The sequence below is a fragment of the Phascolarctos cinereus genome, unplaced genomic scaffold (genome assembly GCF_003287225.1).
Source record: "Phascolarctos cinereus isolate Bilbo 61053 unplaced genomic scaffold, phaCin_HiC Scaffold_5;HRSCAF=322, whole genome shotgun sequence".
Lineage (NCBI taxonomy): Eukaryota > Metazoa > Chordata > Mammalia > Diprotodontia > Phascolarctidae > Phascolarctos > Phascolarctos cinereus.
The window spans coordinates 200,428,184-200,449,840 of NW_027555958.1; the positions used below are offsets into that span (position 1 = coordinate 200,428,184).

Genomic DNA, 21,657 nt, shown 5'->3' on the forward strand with positions numbered 1-21,657 from the left:
TGGAGTGTCTTGATCACTGAATTTAAAAGAAGCTAGTGTCACTTGATCAAAGAGTACATGGAGGGGAATAAGGTATAAGTAGTCTGAAAAGGTAAGAGAGAGCTAGATTATGAAGGGCTTTCAGTGCAAAGTAGAGGATTTTGTATTTGATCCTGGAAGTGATAGGGAATCACTGGAGTTTACTGAATAGGGGTGACATGGTCAGACCTGCATTTTAGGAAAATCACTTTGGTGGCTGAATGCAGGCTGTATTGAAATGGGGAGAGACTTCAGGCAGGCTGATATACCAACAGGCTATTGCAATGGTATAGGCATGAGATGATGAGAGCCTCCACCAGAGTGGTGGCAGTGACAGAGGAGAGAAGGGGGAATTTTTGAGAGATGTCATAAAGGTGAAATTGATTGTCATTGGCAACAGATTAGACACACGATTATTAATTTGTTATAGGCTTATCAGGATGGCAATTTATAAAAGCCAAAGAAAAAGGAAGCAATATTGAAGTAAAAATAAAACCCCACACTCTATAATGGACTCTGCTCTGTTTTTACCTAATAAAGAAAAAATATATTCCAGCTTCAGCAATGTGTTATGGTTTGAATTAAGGTCCTTGGAGAATAGGCATTTAAATGGTTTATGAAACTTCAGCAATTAATTTGTTCTGAAGAACTGAACCTCAGATAAATTTATGTATGACCTTATATACGGATATACGTTATATATACATACACACATACATATATATACATACATACATACATACACATATATACGCATACATATGTGTAGATATCTGTGTGCATATACACATACATACATATATACTACATAGTGGAATACATAAATGGCACTTGTTGAATAGGAATAGAAAAACAAAATTATCTAGAAAAACTCTAGCCAAAAGTTTATTAACTTAAGGGAGGAATTCAGTTAAAACTAATCAGATAATCTGCTATAAAATCGAACATATCAGAAATATATAATATATATATATGCATATATATGTACATACAAAAACCTAGACATTGAAGGAATCAAATGTTGTCAATCAATGAGAATTTATTGTATACTGTGGTAATCAAAGCTATTTGTAGGAGAGGGAGAAATACAAGAAAGAGAAGACGCATTTACCTCTCAGAAACAAAGGAAAACTTGAGCCTTTACTGAATATTTGGTAGAGGAAACAGACACACACACATAAGTACTTGGAACAAAAGGTATGAATTTATACACAAATAATTTCATATTCGTGAAGAAAAGCACAGGGTGGGAAATTGTTTTAAGGTAGTGCTTTTTCCTCTATGATATCTATATCTATATCTACATCTGCATCTACATCTATACACACACATATATGTATATGTATATACATACATACATGTATATATATACATGTATATATACATATATGTATAATTGTTGCAGTTCTGACATTGAAGATTATATCTATTCTTGATTAACTCTTTATTTCTTTAGTAACTTTATTTCTGAAGCCATGATCCAATCAACTATGCCATTTCTCTGAGAAGGGCTGTTTCAGTGTACTTATTGTGGCCTTACTTCCTATCCCAGTAATGTTTGGATCCAAAGTGCTCCTCCTTGACCACCATTCTCCTTTCCATATTATATAACTTGTACGTTATAATCACTATAAAATTCCTTGAGGCCATGGATCTAGTAAGCTCTTTGACATTAGGACTTTTTCTGCTCTTTTGATTTGCACAATGTTTGACATACAGCAAGCATTTAATAAGTGCTTTTTAATGCATTCTTTGGTCCTATAAAGATAGAGAGGAATTACTTGGTTATTTGAATAAAACTTCTACTCCCTCTCAATACTTCTCCCCATATACCATTTCCAAAGGAGAAAATAAACATGAATCTCTTTTCATTTTTCTCAATGTTGATATTGCTCTTATCACCAGTCTGCATAACCATTCAAGATGTTTAGGGGTTAACTTGTTACCTTCTCGGGGCATAGTTATAGTCATAGTTCAGTGAGTGTTCTGGGGAAACTTGAAGATGAATCTTTCATTGCTTTCTAACCTGAAAGCATGACTTTCACTATAAATAAGAGCATTTAATCTAGGCAACATCTGTCATACACTTCTGGATGGTCTTCCTCCTTTAAATCTCTCCCTGTTCTAGTTTGTTCTCCATTCAGATTTCAAAGTGTTTTTTTTCTAATTTCGTGACTACATTACTCCTTTATTCAATCAATCCCAGTGATTCTGGCTGCCTCCAGGATCAAATAGAAAATCATGCATTTGTAAAAGCCATATACAACCTGGCTCCTTCCTATCTTCCCAATCATCTTGTATCTTACTCACATCTACACATTCTGTGACCTAGTGCCATTGGCTTCCTTGATGTTCTTCACGTAAGACAATCTATCTCTTGAGTATGTATTTTTACCAGCTATCCTTTATACTTGGAATTTTCTTCATCTTTGACTCTGCTTCATGGCTTTACTGGCTTCCTTCAAGTTGCAGATAAAATTCCACCTGCAAAAAACCTTTCTTAATGCTTCTTAATGGTAGTGTCTTCCTTTTGAGATTATCTCCAATTTATTCTGTATATGTCTTGTTGGCATATAATTGTGTTTGTATACTGTTTACCACATTAGATTGTGAGCTTCTTGAGGGAAGAGACAATTTTTTAAATATTTCTTTGTATCCCCAGCATTGCTTTATTCATAGTAATATTCATTGTTGACCTATTGATTTGTCATAACTACATTTCTCTGTAGTAAACCCAGTAGCCTTTAGCAACTGAGAATACTTCCTGATTTTGTTGTAAATTAGGAATTTTATTTATTATCTACCATATCAATTAATGTTTTCCATAAACCTTTTGTGTGTATGTGTGTAAAATTAATATTGAACAGTTGGAGTGTCTTGGTGAAAGTAAATAGAATCTTCACTGGAGAAAATGAGTCCCGAATCTAAATTCTTTAAAAGAGAAAACTAAATTTTCTACGATTCTTATGTACACAACAAACAAGAAATACAATAAGCCAATCAGAGTCCAAATAATTGAAACTGAAAGTCAATACCAGTTGGGACAATCTTAAAGTATTTTGACTTCGTTGTCTGATTTTATCTATGTAGTTTTACTATGTAGAAGGCACTTAAATGATGTTTGAATTGAATTTTAGAGGATGCTGAAGGTCATCTATTTGTGGAAATGTGTGTGGGAAGCCCCGTAATAGAAAGAGAAAAATCTATCTGCATGAATGTAGGGGGATGATTTTCCTGTTTCTGGTAAATAAATCTCTTCACCTTATTTCTCCTCATTAATCATCTGATATCTAGATATTGACTGCTTCACTGGTTGCTAGAAAAACCTAAAGATGGTGAACTCAAGGAAAGAGGGTAGGTAAATTTTAAACTCTTTTTTGTGCTAAGATTTTTATAGCTTCTACGACATATTTAAGAAGGATAGAAAATTAAAATGCCATTTTGGTAGTGGTAGTGGTAATGATGATTATAGCCGGTATTTATAAGCATTTTAAGGTTTATAAAGCACTTTACTTATATCATCTGAGTGTCACAACAATCCTATGAGGGAGGTGCTACTATTATCCTCATTTACAAATGAGGAAACTGAATCTGAGAAATTGTAATTTGCCCAGAGTCACATAGTAAGTGTCTGAGGCAGGATTTGATTTCAGGTCTTCCTGACTCCAAGTCTAGCACTCTACCTGTTATGGCACTTACCTGCTATAATGGTACTTGGCATTTAAATAATACCTAAAAGTTTTCATTGTGCTAAATATGCATGATTTAATTTGATCCATAACAATTCTGTGAGATAGGTACTTATTATATTTTATACATGAGTAAACAGAGGCTCAGAAAAGTTAAATTGCTTTTTTACCATCACACCACTGGTGTCAGAGGCATAGTTTGAATTCCAGGTCTTCCTTTCTTTAGGCTCAACATTGTAGTACTACACCATTCCATCTTTCAATAAAATATATGGTTTATTAAATAAGTTAATTTATATAACTATATTTTAAATATAACTGTACATTAATAGGTTTTAAACAATGACATTTATTACATCCCAGCATTCTTTTCAACCTAAAATTTAGCTTTTAAAAAGTTGAATAACCTGTCTCAAAACCTGTTGCTTCTTTTTCCTTGGAGACTGGACTATCACTTATTGGGTATGCTACAATATCTTGGATTGGTTGTACCACATGGTCACTAATATACATTGAACTCTCAAATTTCTAATTCTAGGTTATTGCTTTGTCTTTATCACATTCTATTTTATATTTCTCTTGATCATGTTGAACCCTACCCCTTTGCTATTATTTGTTGTTTAGTTGTTTTTCAGTTGTGTCCCACTCTTCATGACCCATTTTTTTGGATTTTCTTGGCAAAGACACTGGAATGGTTTGCTATTTCCTTTTCCAGATAATTTTCCAGATGAGGAAACAGACAAACAGAGTTAAGCAACTTTCACAGGGTTAAATAGCTAGCAAGCGTATGAGGCCAAGTTTGAACTTAGGCCTTCCTGACTCCAGGCCCAGTACTCTATCCACTGTGACACCTAGCTACCCTTGTTATTACTATAGTGAAAAAAACTTGAGAGCAGGAATTGCATTTCTTGGAATGACCACAGTTCCTTATACATACAACCAGGACTTGAACCCATATTTCTTTTTTTAAAAATAATTTCTTTATTTTTAGTTTTCAACATTCATTTCTATTATATTTCTTGACAGTGAGGTTATTCTAGCATATCATGCTGTCTTTTTCCTAGTAAAGAATAGATACTTGATATTTATTGGATTGGATGGGTCCTCATAAAAATGTTACATAAAACGAGAAAAATGTAAATATCATCAACACATTTGATACAAATGAAGAAAGTATTCCTAGAAGGTAACAATCTTGACATCAAGACTTTTTCCAATGTACCTAAACAAAGGTTGTAAATCATTTGCACAACATTTTTAAAAGATATATTCATATCAATAAATATTTCATGCAAAGTACCACAGAGTATGCTATACACAGTTTACACTTACCTGGGCAAAGAGCAATATTGCAAGGTTTATGATGAGTTTCAGGTCCCTCACATGGTCTTCCCCCATACTGGGGAGGTATACATGATCGTGTCCTAGTTCTTTGGCCTCGACCACATGTAAATGAACACAAACTCCAGGGTGACCACTCCTCCCAAACTCCATGTACTGTAATAAAGTAAAAATAATTTAACAACAAAAGAAGGTAATAAAGTCAAATCAGAAAAAAAGATAAGAAACCTAAAAAAAATTAATCTATTTCCCTGAAACAATATTATCAACCTTCTTAGTTACAAGAAAAATACAAAAAAAAATTGAAAATATATTCAGTTTGTTGGAAAGTTCATGTTTTCTCTATATTTGAGTATGCTGAATTTTAAGCTATAGTTTTATTTGTGGGGTATATGTATAGAGATACACTTTTTTCACTAGGAAGCTTTTTAGTTAACTTTTTCTGTTTTAAGATAATTATCACAACAAATCTAGCAGCATAATGATATAATTTTTTTTTTTTACTAATCTAATCATAGTAATTTAAACTAATTTTCATTTATGGTCCTAGATTAAGAGCCTTAATGGACTTCTGAGGTCATCTATTCCAGCCCTTCTTACTCATAATGTGGAAACTGAGAACTTGAGAGGTTAAGATACTTGTCCAAAGGTCATACATAAACAGCAGTACACTATACAGGCCAAAGTGCTAAGTAACATCCTTAAAAATTTTGCCATACATTTTAAAAGAGATGAAAAAGAATCAGAACTTTGGAAGAATTAGCTTTACATTATTTTCTTGTTTATTTTTTTCTTTGAAAATACATTAAATCGTTGTTTTAATGTATAAAAACTAAGATAACTTTTATGAAGAGTATTTTAAATATTGCAGGTACAGAACTTTATTAAGCTTCTTAAACTTTCTTCTCACAAAAAATTTCCACTACTATTAACATAAAATATTTTTCCTATAGCTCTTAATTTTGGATTGTTTCATATCTTATAGTATCAATGTTTAATACAATAAATCATGACTTAAAGAGATTGGTTGCTTTAAGACTTGTGCTTAAATTATTACCAATAATAATTTATTCTGACTTTTTAATCCCCTTACTAAATAGCCCAACAGTATATCAAAAGCAGCTACTTAAAAAAAAAACTTGTTTCTCTCAATAAAAAAAAGAAAAAGCAATCAGCAGGAAAAGGATAAAGAAATATTTGACAATTTACTGCTTGAACATGGCTTCAAAAAATTACATTACTAGAAATTCAAAACTCTATCAAACAAGCAGTGAAAGCAGCACCTCTCCATGTTACCTATTGAAAAATAAATAATTCTTCCTTGGGTAAGTCACTTAACCCTTTTGCCTAGCCAAAAAAATAAAAATCCTATTCATAAAGGTCATCGGCAAAAGTTATCTTACTTTCCTTTCAAAGTCGGAACAGAAAACAACAACATTTAGATGATAAAAATAGGTAAACAGCTAAATTATATAATACACTAAGACCCCTACCTTGATATTGCAAACACTATATTTACTAGACCTTTAGAATATAAAAAAAATATATCCCACTGGGGGTAAGGGTATAGGTGATTTGTAAAGACAAAAAAAAAATCTATTTCCTCTTTGTATAAAACTAGTAAAGGATGAGCAGTAACCTGAGGGAGGGTAAGGGTAGCAGGATGGAGGGCAAGTAAATGTTAAGAGAGTCATTACAAAGTAATTGCCCAAGTTGCCACTCTAAAGACCACATCTATAAACTCTTCTAATTTGTGTAGATTTCCCATGTTTGTAATCATGGAAAGGTACTTAAAAATAGTACTCTTAAATAATATAGAAATTGTCATATGTTGGTTCATATATATATATATATATATATATATATATATATATATATATATATATATATATATATACATATCACGCACAATACAAACATATATTTGTGTGTACATACATGCATATATATTACACGAACACATTTGCATATGTTTTATGTATACATGGTTAATCTAGCCTTAGGTGAATTTATATCAATTGTCATTAAAAACAGGGGGGGACACATGGCTCAGCATTTAGAAATAACAGATGTCATTTAACATAAGTAACACTTTTTAAACAAAAGATTAATTAGGATACATGTTTAAAAATACTTTCTGAATATATTGATATTAAAAAAATTTTATTGAGTAATATGTTCTTTCTTCCTCCTCTGTAGCCAGCATTTCTCAGTTCTGTTGAAATAGTTGTCTCAAGATTACTGAGTAGTGTCATTAATTACACTGCTCTGTTACTCAATTTGCTAGTTTATACCTTTTCTCTCCTTAAAAATACTTCAATATTCAAAGCATCACAGAAAAATAAGAACTTTCTAAATTAATTCTAAATTGGCAGATTTTCATCTGCTAATCTTTAAAATCTTGATTAACTTTGATGGTTGATGAAACCTAAAGCTTTTGAAAACTAAGTTATTGACTAATTTTTTTGAGTATTTTTTCATGGTGTGATTTCATGATTCTCCTATAGCGCCAAAGAAAGTAAGATAATATTAACTCTTTTTAATTAGGAATTTTGGATCTAATATTAACTACAAATTCCTTTTGCTTCTATAGAATTCTTCTAATTTGTTATGGAAATAATATAGGGCAGATACTATGCCACAATTTCAGATATTTTGCTATTCATAGGTGCTCATTGTGAATGGTTTGAGTTTGGAGGAGGAAGAGGTGAGAGAGGAAGAGGAGGGGAGGAGGGGAAGGAGGTGGAGGAGTAGGAGAAGGAGAAGAAGAAGAAAAAGAAGAAGAAGAAGAAGAAGAAGAAGAAGAAGAAGAAGAAGAAGAAGAAGAAGAGAAGAAGAAGAAGAAGTAGAAGAAGAAGAAAAGAAGAAAGAGACCAAGGGAGAGGGGGAGGAGGAGAAAGAAGAGGATGAGGACGAGGAGGATGAGGAGAAAGAAGGAAGGAAGGAAAGAGAAAGAAAGAAAGAAAGAAAGAAAGAAAGAAAGAAAGAAAGAAAGAAAGAAAGAAAGAAAGAAAGAAAGAAAGAAAGAAAGAAAGAAAGAAAGGAAGAAAGGAAGAAGAAAGGAAGGAAGGAAGGAAGGAAGGGAGGGAGGAGGGAGGGAGGAGGAAGGAAGGAAGGAAGGAAGAAGAAAGAAAGAAAGAAAGAAAGAAAGAAAGAAAGAAAGAAAGAAAGAAAGAAAGAAAGAAAGAAAGAAAGAAAGAAAGAAAGAAAGGAAGGAAGAAAAAAAGAAAAACATTCTCCTGCTTCTAAACCTGAAAACTGGTACATTTAATCAATGCACATGTAAACAAATGGTACTTGGGGGAATGGTCCTTTTTAGAGCATGATCTATCTGTTTTGGCTGTAGAAACTGACCACATTGATCATGTAATTATGAAATGTCTTACTTAACTTTTTTGCTGTATATAGATGGCTTTAGTCAAGTGAGAAGTAATTCAGTGAACAGAAAGCTACATTATTAGAAAGTTTTGAAGCTAGCATAAATAGTGGCTTTTTAAAAAAATTCTGTGGTTTCAAATTTTATAAAATAATTTTCAATGATATTTTCTTTACAAAAATGCTTGTCTCCTTGAAAGAGAAAATGGAGGATACAACAAAATCTCCTTTTGATTAGGTAGTTTCAATCTTTCTCTCTAAATCCCTGACGCCTAATATAGCACTTGTCACATAAGTATTTAATAAATAAATGTGAATTGGTTGCTCAAAAATATCTATATATATCTATATATATATACCAGATACAATGCTGATGGGAGAAAATAACTATATTTATCCTATATAAAATTTTCTTAAAGTGTAATTAAAAATGTGAATGAGCTGCTATGAATATTTTTGTACATGTGGGTCCTTTCCCATTTGTATGATCTCTTTGGGATATAGCCCTAGAAGTGCTATTGCTGGATCAAAGGTTATGCACATATTTATAGCCCTTTGGGCATATTCCAAATTATTCTCCAAAATAGTTGGATGATTTCACAACTCCACCAACAACGCATTGGTGTTCCAATTTTCCCACATCTTCTCCAACATTTATCATTTTCCTGTTTTGTCATGTTGGCCAATCTGATAGGTGTGATGTGGTAAGTTGTTTTGATTTGCATTTCTCTAATCAATAATGATTTAGAGCATTTTTTGTATGACTATAGATGGCTCTTATTTCTTCATCTGAGAACTGTCTGTTCATATCCTTTGACCATTTATCAATTTGGGAATGGCTTGTGTTCTTATAAATTTGTCTTAATTCTCTATATATTTTAGAAATGAGGCCCTTATCAGAGACAATGGTTGTAAAAATTCTTTCTGAATTTTCTACCTTCCTTCTAATCTTAGTTGCATTGGCTTTGTTTGTGCAAAAACTTGCCAATTTAATGTAATCAAAATTATCCATTTTGCTTTTCATAATGTTCTCTATCTCCTGTTTGATTATGAATTCTTCTGTTCTCCATAGATCTGATAGGTAAACTATTCCTTGTTCTGCCAGTTTACTTATAGTATCAGCCTTTATATCTAAGTCATGAACCCATTTTGACTTTATTTTGGTATATGGTGTGAGATTTGGGTCTATGCCTAGTTTCTGCCATACTGTTTTCCAGTTTTCCCAGCAGTTTTTTTCAAAGAGTGGGTTCTTATCCCAGAAGCTGGGGTCTTTGAATTTATCAAATAAGAGACTACTATAGTCATTGATTACTGTGTCTTGTATATTTAACCTATTCTACTGATCCACTACTCTATTTCTTAGCCAGTACCAAAGCAGTTTTGATGATTGCTGCTTTATAATACAATTTAATACAAAAATATTCATAGCAGCTCTTTTTGTGGGGGCAAAGAATTGGAAATTGAGAGGATGCCCATCAATTGGGGAATGGCTAAGCAAGCTGTGGTATATGAATGTAATGGAATACTATCGTGCTATAAGAAATGATGAACAGGCTGACTTCAGAAAAACCTGGAAAGACTCATGTGGTCTGATGCTGAGTGAAGTGAGCAGAACCAAGATAACTTTGTACACAATAACAGCCACATTGTGTGATGATTAATATTGATAAACTAACCCTTTTCAGCATTACAAGGACCTAAGACATCTCCAGAGGCCTTGTGATGGAAAATGCTATCCGCATCCAAAGAAAGAACTATGGAAGTTGACTCGCTATCATTTTTTTTCTCTTCTGTTGAGTTTTGTTTCTTCTTTCTGATGGTTCCTCCTATTGGTTTTAATTTTTACTTACAACTTCATTAATGTGAAAATATGTATAATACGAATGTAAATGTGTAGCCTATTTCAGATTGCGTGCTGTCTTGGGGAGGGTGGTGGGGAGGAAGGGGGAGAAAAATTTTAAATTCAAAAGCATATGGAAGTGATTGTTGATAAATCAAAATAAATTAATAAAATTTAAAAAAATTTAAAAATGTGAATGAGTTCCATAAAATTACAAATCAGAAAACAATGACTTCTTAAACTAGTTACATAGCTTTCCACTTTCTTTGAAATAAAATTATTTTCTATGGATCACTGAAAATTTATAATTTCCTATTCAAAAAGACCAACTTTGGAAAAAAAAAAAAGTTAGATTTCCTGGAATCTTCAAATGGTAGGTAAGTCTGAGGTCATTTTAAGGCAAGGGTCAAAGGACTACAATTAGAGAATAGCACAGCCAGGGCTCAAAGTCTTGTGACATAAGGTCTAATGATTTTTCTACTCCACTAGATGGCCCAGGAAGTAAGAATTATATGGTTAAACTAAGGTAACGTATAAAGTGAAACCTGAAAGTGAAAATGATTCATTTTCCAGCATCCCCCTTGGCAATGCAAATAACCTTTAGCATCACCATTTCATAATGTGAAGCAAGGAATGGTTAACTATGTAGCCTGACTTTTTGCAATTTTATGTTATTTCTTTAAATGACAAATGTATTTTGGATAGACACAATTTAACTAATCAGGTAATGGATTTTAGCTCTTTTATCTCATTGCAAATGTGATATTTGAGTACAGAAAAATTTATACCATTTCAGGCAACATTTAAATGGAAGAATTCATTTGGAATCATTACTTTCATTAAAAATTAGCGTGAAAGGAGAACATACATAACGAGTTTGGAAAGTATCAAAACAAAATAATTAACACATGAAAAAGTGGATAACAACCCTAAAACATTTATGTAAATATGTTAAAATACCATTTGAAAATATCACCTATAAGAGTATTAAAACATTTATTCTTAATATTGAAATAAGTCCAATTACTCTATTATAAAATATCATTCAAGATTGAAAAAGCAAAAAAAAAGGAAAAACACAAATCTCCTTTTTCATTACCTTCAATTCTATTTTTCTGTATTATTATGAAGTAAAGATGTTTTCTCCAAAATCAGTATCACATATTAAAACTTGTAACAACAAATAAAATGGATACATCTGTTTGGGCAAAACGGTCATTAGCAAATATAAAGATATTTAATTTAAGAAAATGAGTTAAAATTTCTGTTATAATCACTGCTCTTCAGTTTTTTTATTACAGTGATATAATGAAATGAAAGTAAGGATGAATGGAGAGTGGAGAAATGTATTCTCAAATCCTCTGACATATTCTGTCTTGCCTAGATGAAGGACAGAATCACATGTCTTTTGGTTGAAATATATAAACATACATATGTGTAAAACTGACTGGAAAGAAAAACCTGAACAAGGTTCTTTCCAGTCCAACCTTTATTCCTAGCTCCCATTGGAGGATAAAAACCAGGGTCTCAGCACAAGTTTAAAAAAGGAAACTGATGTTCTTTCAAAAAGAAACCATGTTCTGCATAACTCTTTGCTTATAAATCCTCTAGCCTTTATTGATTTAATACTATTATTTTTCAAGTTGCTAACTCACAATTTTTTCTTTTCCGTAGTAGATATTAATTTGATTCAACTAATGGATTAGGGTTAAAGTAAGAACCAACTTTAAATACAGGCAGAGTACATCCTTACCTATAGAGTGAGATTAGTTTGGTGGGAGGAGAGAAGGGCTCTCGGTCCACAGATAACTACACCTTTTGCCATTTTCTTTTGATCATCAGTGAAGGGATAGGAGCTGAATATGATTTCATTGTCTGTAATACAGAGTCTCAGAGCATTTCCCAGAGCAATGAGATGTTAAATGCTTTGCCTAGAGTCACATAGCCAGTGTAAGAGGTGAGACCTAAAATTGTCTACCTGATTTCAATGCTAGCTTCCTAACTACTGTGCAACACTATCTCATGCTGCCAATGCCTTTAGCATTGAAGGACAATGTTAAAATGCAGCTATCATTTGGAAAGCAACATTTATCATTCTTACTTTGTGCCTTATTTCAAATATTTTTATTGTAATTAGTCAACAATCTATATGGTCCTGAGAAAATGGAATGCTAAACATGTACATTTTGATGATGAGAGTTGTTTGGGAGATGGGGGAGGCCTAGAATTTGGGATATTACCTGTAGTGTATAACACGGTATAGTGTACTAGGCAGTGAGATACCAACATGATGATACTGGATACTTAAGCTGATGGGTGTCAAAATGAGGGATTGTACTAAGAAGGCCATTATAGCTTCCACAACTTTGTCTTGGGTCTATCTTTGGCTTATAGTTAACGTTTAGTTGGCAAGAAATTCAGTGAATTATTTTCCTTTTTTAAACATGATTTCATTGGTATAGGGAGCTGTCAGTGACAAATCCCTTCTACTGATGCTCATCAGCTGCTAGTCTTCAACTTATATTTTTAGTGAGTTGATAGGAGCACTGAGAAATCAAGTGATTTGTCCTTAGTCACACAGATAACATGTGTCAGAGATAGAACTTGAACATCAATTTTCTTGACTCTGAGGCCAGCTCTCTGTCCAGTACATCCTGATACTTCTCATGAATCCCAAATACAGTTATACATTATTCTCTGGCAGATTATTGTTTATGTGTTTATGTGTACACACATAGAAACACACACACCTTTGAACTTGAGCCATAAAAGTGAGATTTCATGCATAGTAACCAAAAATTTGTTGTGTTGTTACAAAGCATATGATACTAATTGCTCATTTTTTTTTTAATTTTTAAAAATTTTAAAAAATTTTTATTTTTTTTATTTTTTGGCTAGGCAATGGGGTTAAGTGACTTGCCCAGGGTCACACAGCTAGTAGGTATTATGTGTCTGAGGCCAGATTTGAACTCAGGTCCTCCTGAATCCAGGGCCGGTGCTCTATCCACTGCAGTACCTAGCTGCTCATTTTCAATTTTCTCAACTTCTCAAATATTCTCTATTCCTCTCTGGCATTCTGGACCTTCTTTTCTACTATTTTCTCTGCATATTGGTCCTATCTCATTCTCTATATTCTTTCTAGTGTAATCTACTTTTCATTTAGTTTTTGTTCTGATTTCTCTTTCTTTTTTTATCTTTCTTCCCTTAATGGTATTGCTCCCTTTGTCCTTCATCTCTTCTTTCTCTTTTTAAAATTGTATCAATTTCCTTTTGCCATTTTCTTTTTTATGCTTTTGTCTTCTTCCCCTTCTATCCTTTATGCTTTATTTCTTTCCACATTCTACACACTCTGTCAATGCTTTCTTGAACCCTTAGAACTTTTTAGTCTACGTATATCCTTTCTGTATCTATATAGTCATTTGTTGTCTCATTAGAATGTGATCTCTTTGAGGACAGGGACTATGTGATTTTTTTTGTATCCTCAGTCCTTGGCATAGTGCTTGGCATATAATAAGTACCTATAGCACTTAATTAATTCTCATTGATTAATTGTCTGACTGATTGGTTTCATTGTTCTTTCCCAACTGCTTCTTACTAATTCTTTCCAAGACCTTTTCCCCATCTTGTCCTCTAATGTCTTATATAATTTTTTCTACTTATTGGTGAAGGTATCTTGTTCTACTCAGCTGTGGTTGTTTATCTTTCTACATAGCTTTGCTTCCTACTTGCAAGGTTGGTTCCTAGGATCAGGAGCTCCTCTGGGAACATCCATTCACTTAAGTACCCTGTATTTCTCTAGTATTCATTTCTACCTCTCTGTACTCAAAGGAAGAAACCCTCAGAGGACCCAGATATAAAACTATAGGGGTGTCCCTAGGAAATCTTTAGAACCTGCGAGCTGTGACAAGCTATGTATTTAGAGGGGTAGTAGGTAAAAATCCATGTTCCTCTGTGGACCCAACCACTGCAGGTTGCCATAAAGCAGCTTTCTATGGCATCAGTGCTGCTAGATCCTGGATTTATAGTTAGGATCTTTCCAGGTGGTCCCACAGAGAATTAAATGCAAACTGGTGGCTACCAATATCAGAGAAGAGAGGAGAAGGGAGGGCAGGAGAAGGGAAGAGAGGAGAGGGAAAGAGGAGGAGGGATGGAGAGAGACAAAGAGAGGGGAAAGGGAGAAAAAAGGAAAGAGAGGGGAAAGAAGATGGTAAAGGGGAGGAAAGAAGAGAGAGGGAGAACGGGGAGGGAGGGGTAGGAAAGAGGGAGAGGAGAAAAGAGAGAGAAAGGAGGGAGGGAAAGAATTCTGTAGTTGTGTGAGTGTACCAGGAAATGCTGATTTGCAGTGAAATATTTGACACTTGCCTTAAGTTAAAAAGAAATGGTACTCTGTTCCATTTGGATTATATCATTTTCTATTTCCTAAATGACTGTATCAAATGTCCAAAGCAATGGACAGTTCAAAAAAGTCATTTCAAATTTTATATTAAATATTAAATAGAAGTGTAAAATAGAACCTCCAGCTTACAGACAGTAGCTGAGTGTAGAGAAACAAATGCAATCATTGTACATGTAAGCATGGTTAAAGGAAGAGTTTGAGCTAAATACAATAAGCCTCTGAAAATTAGTATTTTTTTTACTTATAAGGTTATAATAACTTTTGTAGCAATTGTGGAGAGTGCATGTCTCCAAAGGCTTATCATTTCTCTTAAGTAATGAAAATTTGTTTCATGTTCCCAGCACATTAATAAATTATGCTTTTTTCCTTCCTAAATCATTCCATAGAATATTTTCCCTTATCTTTTATTCCTGAAAAAAATAAAACTTTATGGATACATATCTAATTAAAAACATATACTCATATGTAGAACTAGCATTTGAAAAAAATTGTTTGTATAGTTCTTTTGACTGCTATGAAAGCAGAAATAATCACATACATAATGAAATTTCCCAGATGAATAAGAATTACACTTATCCACTCTAATTAAAATATCTATACTCAATTCATGTGAAAATAATAATCAAATGTTTCAAATGCTTAGCAAGACACAATTCAATAACATCCACAATTGTATTTGCTGCTAACACTACCTGGACAGAGGGCAGTGTTATTGCAAACCCTTGATTCTCTTAACGGGCCGCTGCAGTGTGTCCCATAAGGTGATACACAAGCTCTGGTTCGCACCTGCGACCCTTGACCACAAGTAACTGAACATGAACTCCACTGGGACCACTCTTCCACACCAGATTCACCTGTACACAAGACAACAAATAAAAATGAATACTGCCTTGAGTAATAATAGAAAACATTGTAATTAACAGCATTGTGGCATGTAAGCATAATTTAAAGGCAACAGTATGACAATAAACACTTGAAAGGGCCCATGGAAAAAATGTTTAGTGAAACAATAAATTAAAAATTGGAATGCACAGAAAACTGATGCAAGAACTGACTTTGAGTCCAACCTTGTTAGTAGTGCTTCCTTTCACAAAACACCACTGCACTATGGACACTAAAAGAAAAAGAATCAGTCAACATTTTACATAATAGAAGACAAATTGGTTTTTATTCTCTGCCTCAGAATCTTTAAATAGATATGAAATGGTACAGGGGGAGGGGAGCTAAATGCTATTTAAACATACTCTATTCTTTTAAAGCAAGGAACAAATTATTTACCCATGCATTTCTTTCATGCCTTCATTATAGACCCCCATTCCTAGCTCTTGGAATGTTCAAGCCATGGGTATTTTTATCTTATTAATTTGTGTTGTAGCACACTGAACAACTACTCTCGTTGTTTTCAAAAAGGTCCTCGAGTAGTACTACTTTGACATTTCAAAATGAAGCTATTCATTCTATTGCAATTATTAATAAGGGCATTTTGACAACATGATGCCTTTCCCAGGGTTTAGATCAGTTTAGTGACTATGACTCAGAATGAATGAAAACTCTTCCAGTATTTGCATTATAATGCTAAAAAAATGACTTAACAACAGGCTTTTATAAAATAAGGAAGGTCTGCATCCATTTTCCCAAATCAAATAAATCACTTCTATAGCATCAATGGTTTCCAAATAATTAATGAATTCAAGCTCTAAGGAAACTTAAAGTTTAAAATACTGAAGATCATTACAGTGGGCTCCTAATGCTCTCAACCTAATATTCATAGTGGATATTATAAATTTGATCACAAAACATAAAGTTTTCTTGGCCAGACATAAATACTATTTTCCTACCATTAACAAGTTATCAAGCTTTGACATTACCATAAACATTATTTCCATTACTTGCAGTGTTTGAGAAATGTATTAAGCATGCTTCTATTTTAAGTACTCCCACAGAGGTACTGATGATAACGAATTTTACGTTGGTGTGTATCATACTAAATAGACCATAAGGATGGGGTAGTCAGGTGAATGCATATAGAATTAAATTGGACTAGTTTTACATGGATCATTCTCTTGTCCTGCCTGTAATAAATTGTATCATATATCAGAATGTATGCTCTAGAGTAACATTTTCCCTTAGTTTCTGTGTCTTAACAGAATCATAACATTTGATTATGATTTTATAATAGGGCCATATTATTTGCTGATTATATTAAACTGTGAGGTCCTTGAGAATAGAAACTACATTTTGCCATTCTCTGTATCCTACCATTTAGCACAGTGGCTGGCACACAGTAGGCACTTAATAAATATTTATCAATTGGCTGACTAGCGCAAGTGACATTAAAACTCAAAACTTTTCTTCTTAAGTATTCCTTACCATAAAAAAAAAAACAACCTTATGCAGAATGTAAATTATAAAGTGATGTTTCTCTGTTGTGGAACTGAAGGAAAAAATTGTCAGGTACAAATTTAGGAAAGATCTTAAATTCATTTTTAGAACATTTTGAACCTACATGAACAATGACATTAAGAAAAGTGGTGATTTAGTGGGTTTTAGGAAGTTATCAATTAAAAACTTGGCTAATGTATATAATATAGGTTTTATTAAAAAAAACTGAAATAGCTTTTGTCTAAAATTGAAATCATTTTGTCTCGAATAATTGTTCTCATTTTACCCTGGCACTGCAGGAAGGTCAGAAATAATTTGGTTTAATTGTACTTTACAATGGTAACAGGTTTAGGACCTTCAAGTATATAATGTATACTGGCAAATTAAACATTGTAAGAAAAGACTGATGTTTTGTGAATATTAAGCAATTACATGTTAACCCAGCTCATTTTTGCAAAAAAAAAGTTTCAAAGCTTGGGGATCAGTTCTGAAAGATAATGCAATTTTTTTTTTCTTAAAGCTGCTAAATTAGGTCTTAGAAAGAGCAACCACTTGCCCATGGAAATTAGGAGTGCCTTTTTTTCCCCCCTCATCCCAAACTTTCAAATCACTTCTGACAACCAAATGTCCCTTCATTTGAAACCTTTTCTGATGACATTTATTCACTTTCAAACAGGACTTTTTTTTTTAGACGAATGAGATGATGCCTATAAAATGGCAGCTTGCTGAAACAAATGCTTTGCCAGTAGAGATACAAGCCAAATGATCTGGGTTGCTTCTGTGCCACTAATGTTTTGACTTTATAAGCCTGTGCAAAACAGCATAGCTCATTGGAAGATTGATAAAAGTGAAATTTATTACATGATTGATATGAGAGATTAAACGCATTTTGTAAGGAATGTTTTAAGTAAAAAAGGGCTGTGTGTAATTTTCAATTTTTGATGTAAACTACGTTTTTGAAAGTAAGAAGAAAAAAAATCATTGTCAACATCTTTATAGCCCTTCATGAGGTAGAAAGCACTTCACAGACATCTATTGTGGTCCTCACAACACCCCTGTGAGGTAGGTAGTAAAGGCATCTATTACAATTTTATTGATTAAAAAAATGGAGACTTAGAGAAGTTAGGAAAGGACTACTTGAGATATTTGTCTCTTTGATGATAGAGACCCTTAGAAGCAACTTGGACGTTTCAATTTGTTCATTCTATTGTGCTTATGTGCATATGTTTATATAAGCACATACATTTGTATGTGTATATATATATATATATATATATGTTATAAGAATATATAGGTATACTATTATATTTGTATGTGTATGGAGAAAGATTCTTAAATGAATATAAATTAATATTTGGTCTACATGGTGCAGTATGACTAGTTATATCTGAGCAAGAGAAAAAGTCTTGATTTTACAATCTAATCCCTTTGCTAGTCTTAACAGTTGTTATTTATCTGCACACAAACTATTTGTCAATGGTCAGTTAGATTATATGATACAACATGTAGATGTCTTACACTCCAATAAGTGTAGATCAGAAAGTGATACAGAATAATCAGACTCTTAACCATGGCTATCAGATAAAGGATTTATTAACAAACAGTTGGAAATCTCTATGTTTTAAAGTACTAATAAGGTTTTCAAAGCTGACAGACCAAAATAATAGGAAATAGCTATCAATACAAGTATTCCTTTTTATTATAAACTTAGAAACCTGATTTTAAATTATGGTGTTTTTTTTTTATTTTAAGTGGCATGTCTCTTTAATACTTTGGATGTGCTACTTTTTCTCAGTAAAGTTAAAAAAACCTACCAGATTAACTAAAAGAAAATCCACAATATATTTTAGCGCCACAAATTAAAACTAACTTTTATAGCCAAATTGTGAAGATGAAATGAATCATTATCATGAACTATTGTTTAATATTTAAAATGATATCTGATATTTTTTTTGGTAGGGTAAGGGTCTAGACCTCTGATTTAATCAGTGTAGTGAACTCCTGACAATGTGAAAATTCTTCAGTAACTCAGATCAACTACACCTCTGAAACTTCTAGTCTTAAAGAGTTCCCCTGGGGAATGAGAAATTAAGGCACTTTCCAGCTGTCACACAGTCAATATTGCAATTTTAATCCAGGCCTTCCTCACTCCAAGATCAGCCTTCTATCCATCTATGCTGATACGTACCCAAAAAATTAATCCATAGAACAGCATCCAACTTGATCAACAATTTAATTATGGTTAAATGACTTGTGTGGTAATATATACCTGTTCCAAAAATTGGCTCAATGAATAGATTAACCAGGCCAGAATCAAGTCTTGCTATGTGTGACACGATAGATAATATCATTGCATCATGAAGACATGAGTTTAATAAATATTTTCAAACTGAACACTGTCTAAGGAAGTTTCTTAAACTGTGCATACACATCTGCAATGCAAGGTTCTCTACTGGCTCCGTAGATCTGTAATGTCAAAAAGAAAAATGTATTTTAAATATTTCTGAAAACTACAAAATCTATTCTAGCAGTTGGTTTTTCTGCCCTCTGTATAAAGAGTACAAAAATCATATCATATCCATTTCCATATTCTATGCCATATTTATAAGCTATTTTATGTTCACAAAATAATGTGAACAAAAGAAAAATATTCATGTCTCCAAACATTTTCTTTGTTTAAAAGATAGGTGGAAGGGAATATGTACTAATAAAACACTGTATAGATTGTCTAATTGTGAGACACTTACCTGTGTAAGATCCATACTAACTCCCATAATGCCTAAAGGAATGATAATTTCAGGAAAATTTAAATGAGAAATAATTATTAAAATATTTCCAATAGCCCTGATGGATGCTTTTCACTTCATAGCTTTGCCAATGATGACTACCTCCTTCCCTCAGAAAAGAATTTTATTCATAAAGTGAAGCTTTCAATAACTTCCAAAGCAATACGAATTTTGAACATTACTTTTATCTAATAATAATTTTAGTTTAAGAATATATATTCTGTTATTATTTCTTCTGTACCTTTATGCATCATTCTGTTGTATCAAATAATGAATTCTTTAACATAAAGATCATCAACTCTAACAATCTTTTTTTTTCCAGTCATATGACCATAAAGCTCACTGTATTTTCATATATATGGATAAGAATGTGAGGCAATATTTTAAAATATCCTCATAGTTCAATTTTTAAAGTGCTTCATTAAGTTTATAATCAAGAGGTACAATATATTAGATATAATACAGTTACTAGAAAGAAGCAATTAAATGAAAATATAGATATTAGCAAATTTTTACTTTAAAAACCATGGTTATTTGGTTTTGCTTATCTGAATTCATTAAAAGTTAGTTTGTGAAGTTGTATGCACTGCTTATACATTATAGGCAAATAAATTATGTGTGTGTATGTATGCATGTCTAAAGTATCCTTATGTAAATTCTGTTTTGTCCCAAATCAGTGTGAAAAAAATGGGCAATTGTCATATGTCAGAACATATGAGAACTGCACACTCAGGTTTCATAAATCAAATCAAGTGATCTTGTTTAAGTTGCATTTCTTCTTGTCATTTGCCTGATACAAAGAAACATTCCCAGTTAGCAGATAGATGAGGCAAGCCAGAGTCTTCCCACCCTACACCCCACCAATCATATCATCTCTTAACATAGGATTTCCTTTTTACTTGAGTATTTTCTGCCAAAATGTCCCTGAGGTGGTGGTGAGCACTCTGTGCCTTCCTTAGCCATTTCTTTAAACCCAAAGCATTATCCAATACATGGCCAATGGTAAAGCTTCTCAAAGCCTATTGTGAAAAATAGCAAATTTTAGGATGTTTGGACATTTACACAACTCCACATAGATATTTCTTAATCCACTTAGCAAAATGCAAATATATTAGTTTGTACTGTTGTCAGTGACCATAAGTTTTGGCCTGAGCAAAGCAGTTGGTAGTAATTTCTGCATTTGTAAGAAACTAAACTTGGGTCATTATTGTACATTATTCTGAAAATCAATCTCCCTTTTCATATTGGTGAATTTGAATTTGGTGATACTATTATCTTAAATTAAGTTCTCTAAAATATATGTGTTTACCAGTTACACTTCAGTGATATAAAAATTTTATTTTAAAATTTGTATCATTGATTTTAGTATCTGATTAAACCTTATCTAAGATACAGACAGAATGGCAATATTTTATCCTTTCAGAGATTTGTATCATAAACAACCAAGGCATCACTTCAGAAAGGTGACCAATTTGCTTGAGACAACCTGCATTGATGGAGGAAGAAACGCCTCTAGATTGCAATGGATAAAACCTTCACATAGACAAAGATGTTTTAGCTTTCAAAATAAATGTGACAATTAGATATGTTCGTGACCTTTTAAAAACAAAAACTTTCATCTAAGAGGTGTCAGCTGCAGAGTTACCAGATAGAATGCTAGCTCATTTATTACAATGAACCCTAACTTACATGTAAGATTCAGCAGCATCTCTGTGCACACACAGACACTAGATACATAGGTAAAACCATTATTTTCTTAGTTATTTGTAAAATATATGGCATTTAAATGCATGAAAATGCTTTATGATAAAGACAGTCATTTTATTTATA

The 21,657-nt window shown here is 32.7% G+C and overlaps 1 protein-coding gene across 1 annotated transcript in view; it reads right to left on the reverse strand.

The window, feature by feature from the left end:
* ADGRB3 (adhesion G protein-coupled receptor B3) overlaps window positions 1–21,657 on the reverse strand; it is an 888,617-nt gene that overhangs the window by 517,733 nt on the left and 349,227 nt on the right. The window contains exons 5-6 of the mRNA XM_078155299.1: window positions 15,352–15,513; window positions 5,040–5,204 (exon numbers count right to left, since the gene is read on the reverse strand). Of these exons, the coding sequence (XP_078011425.1) occupies window positions 5,040–5,204; window positions 15,352–15,513 (327 nt within the window). The remainder of the gene's footprint in view (window positions 1–5,039; window positions 5,205–15,351; window positions 15,514–21,657) is intronic.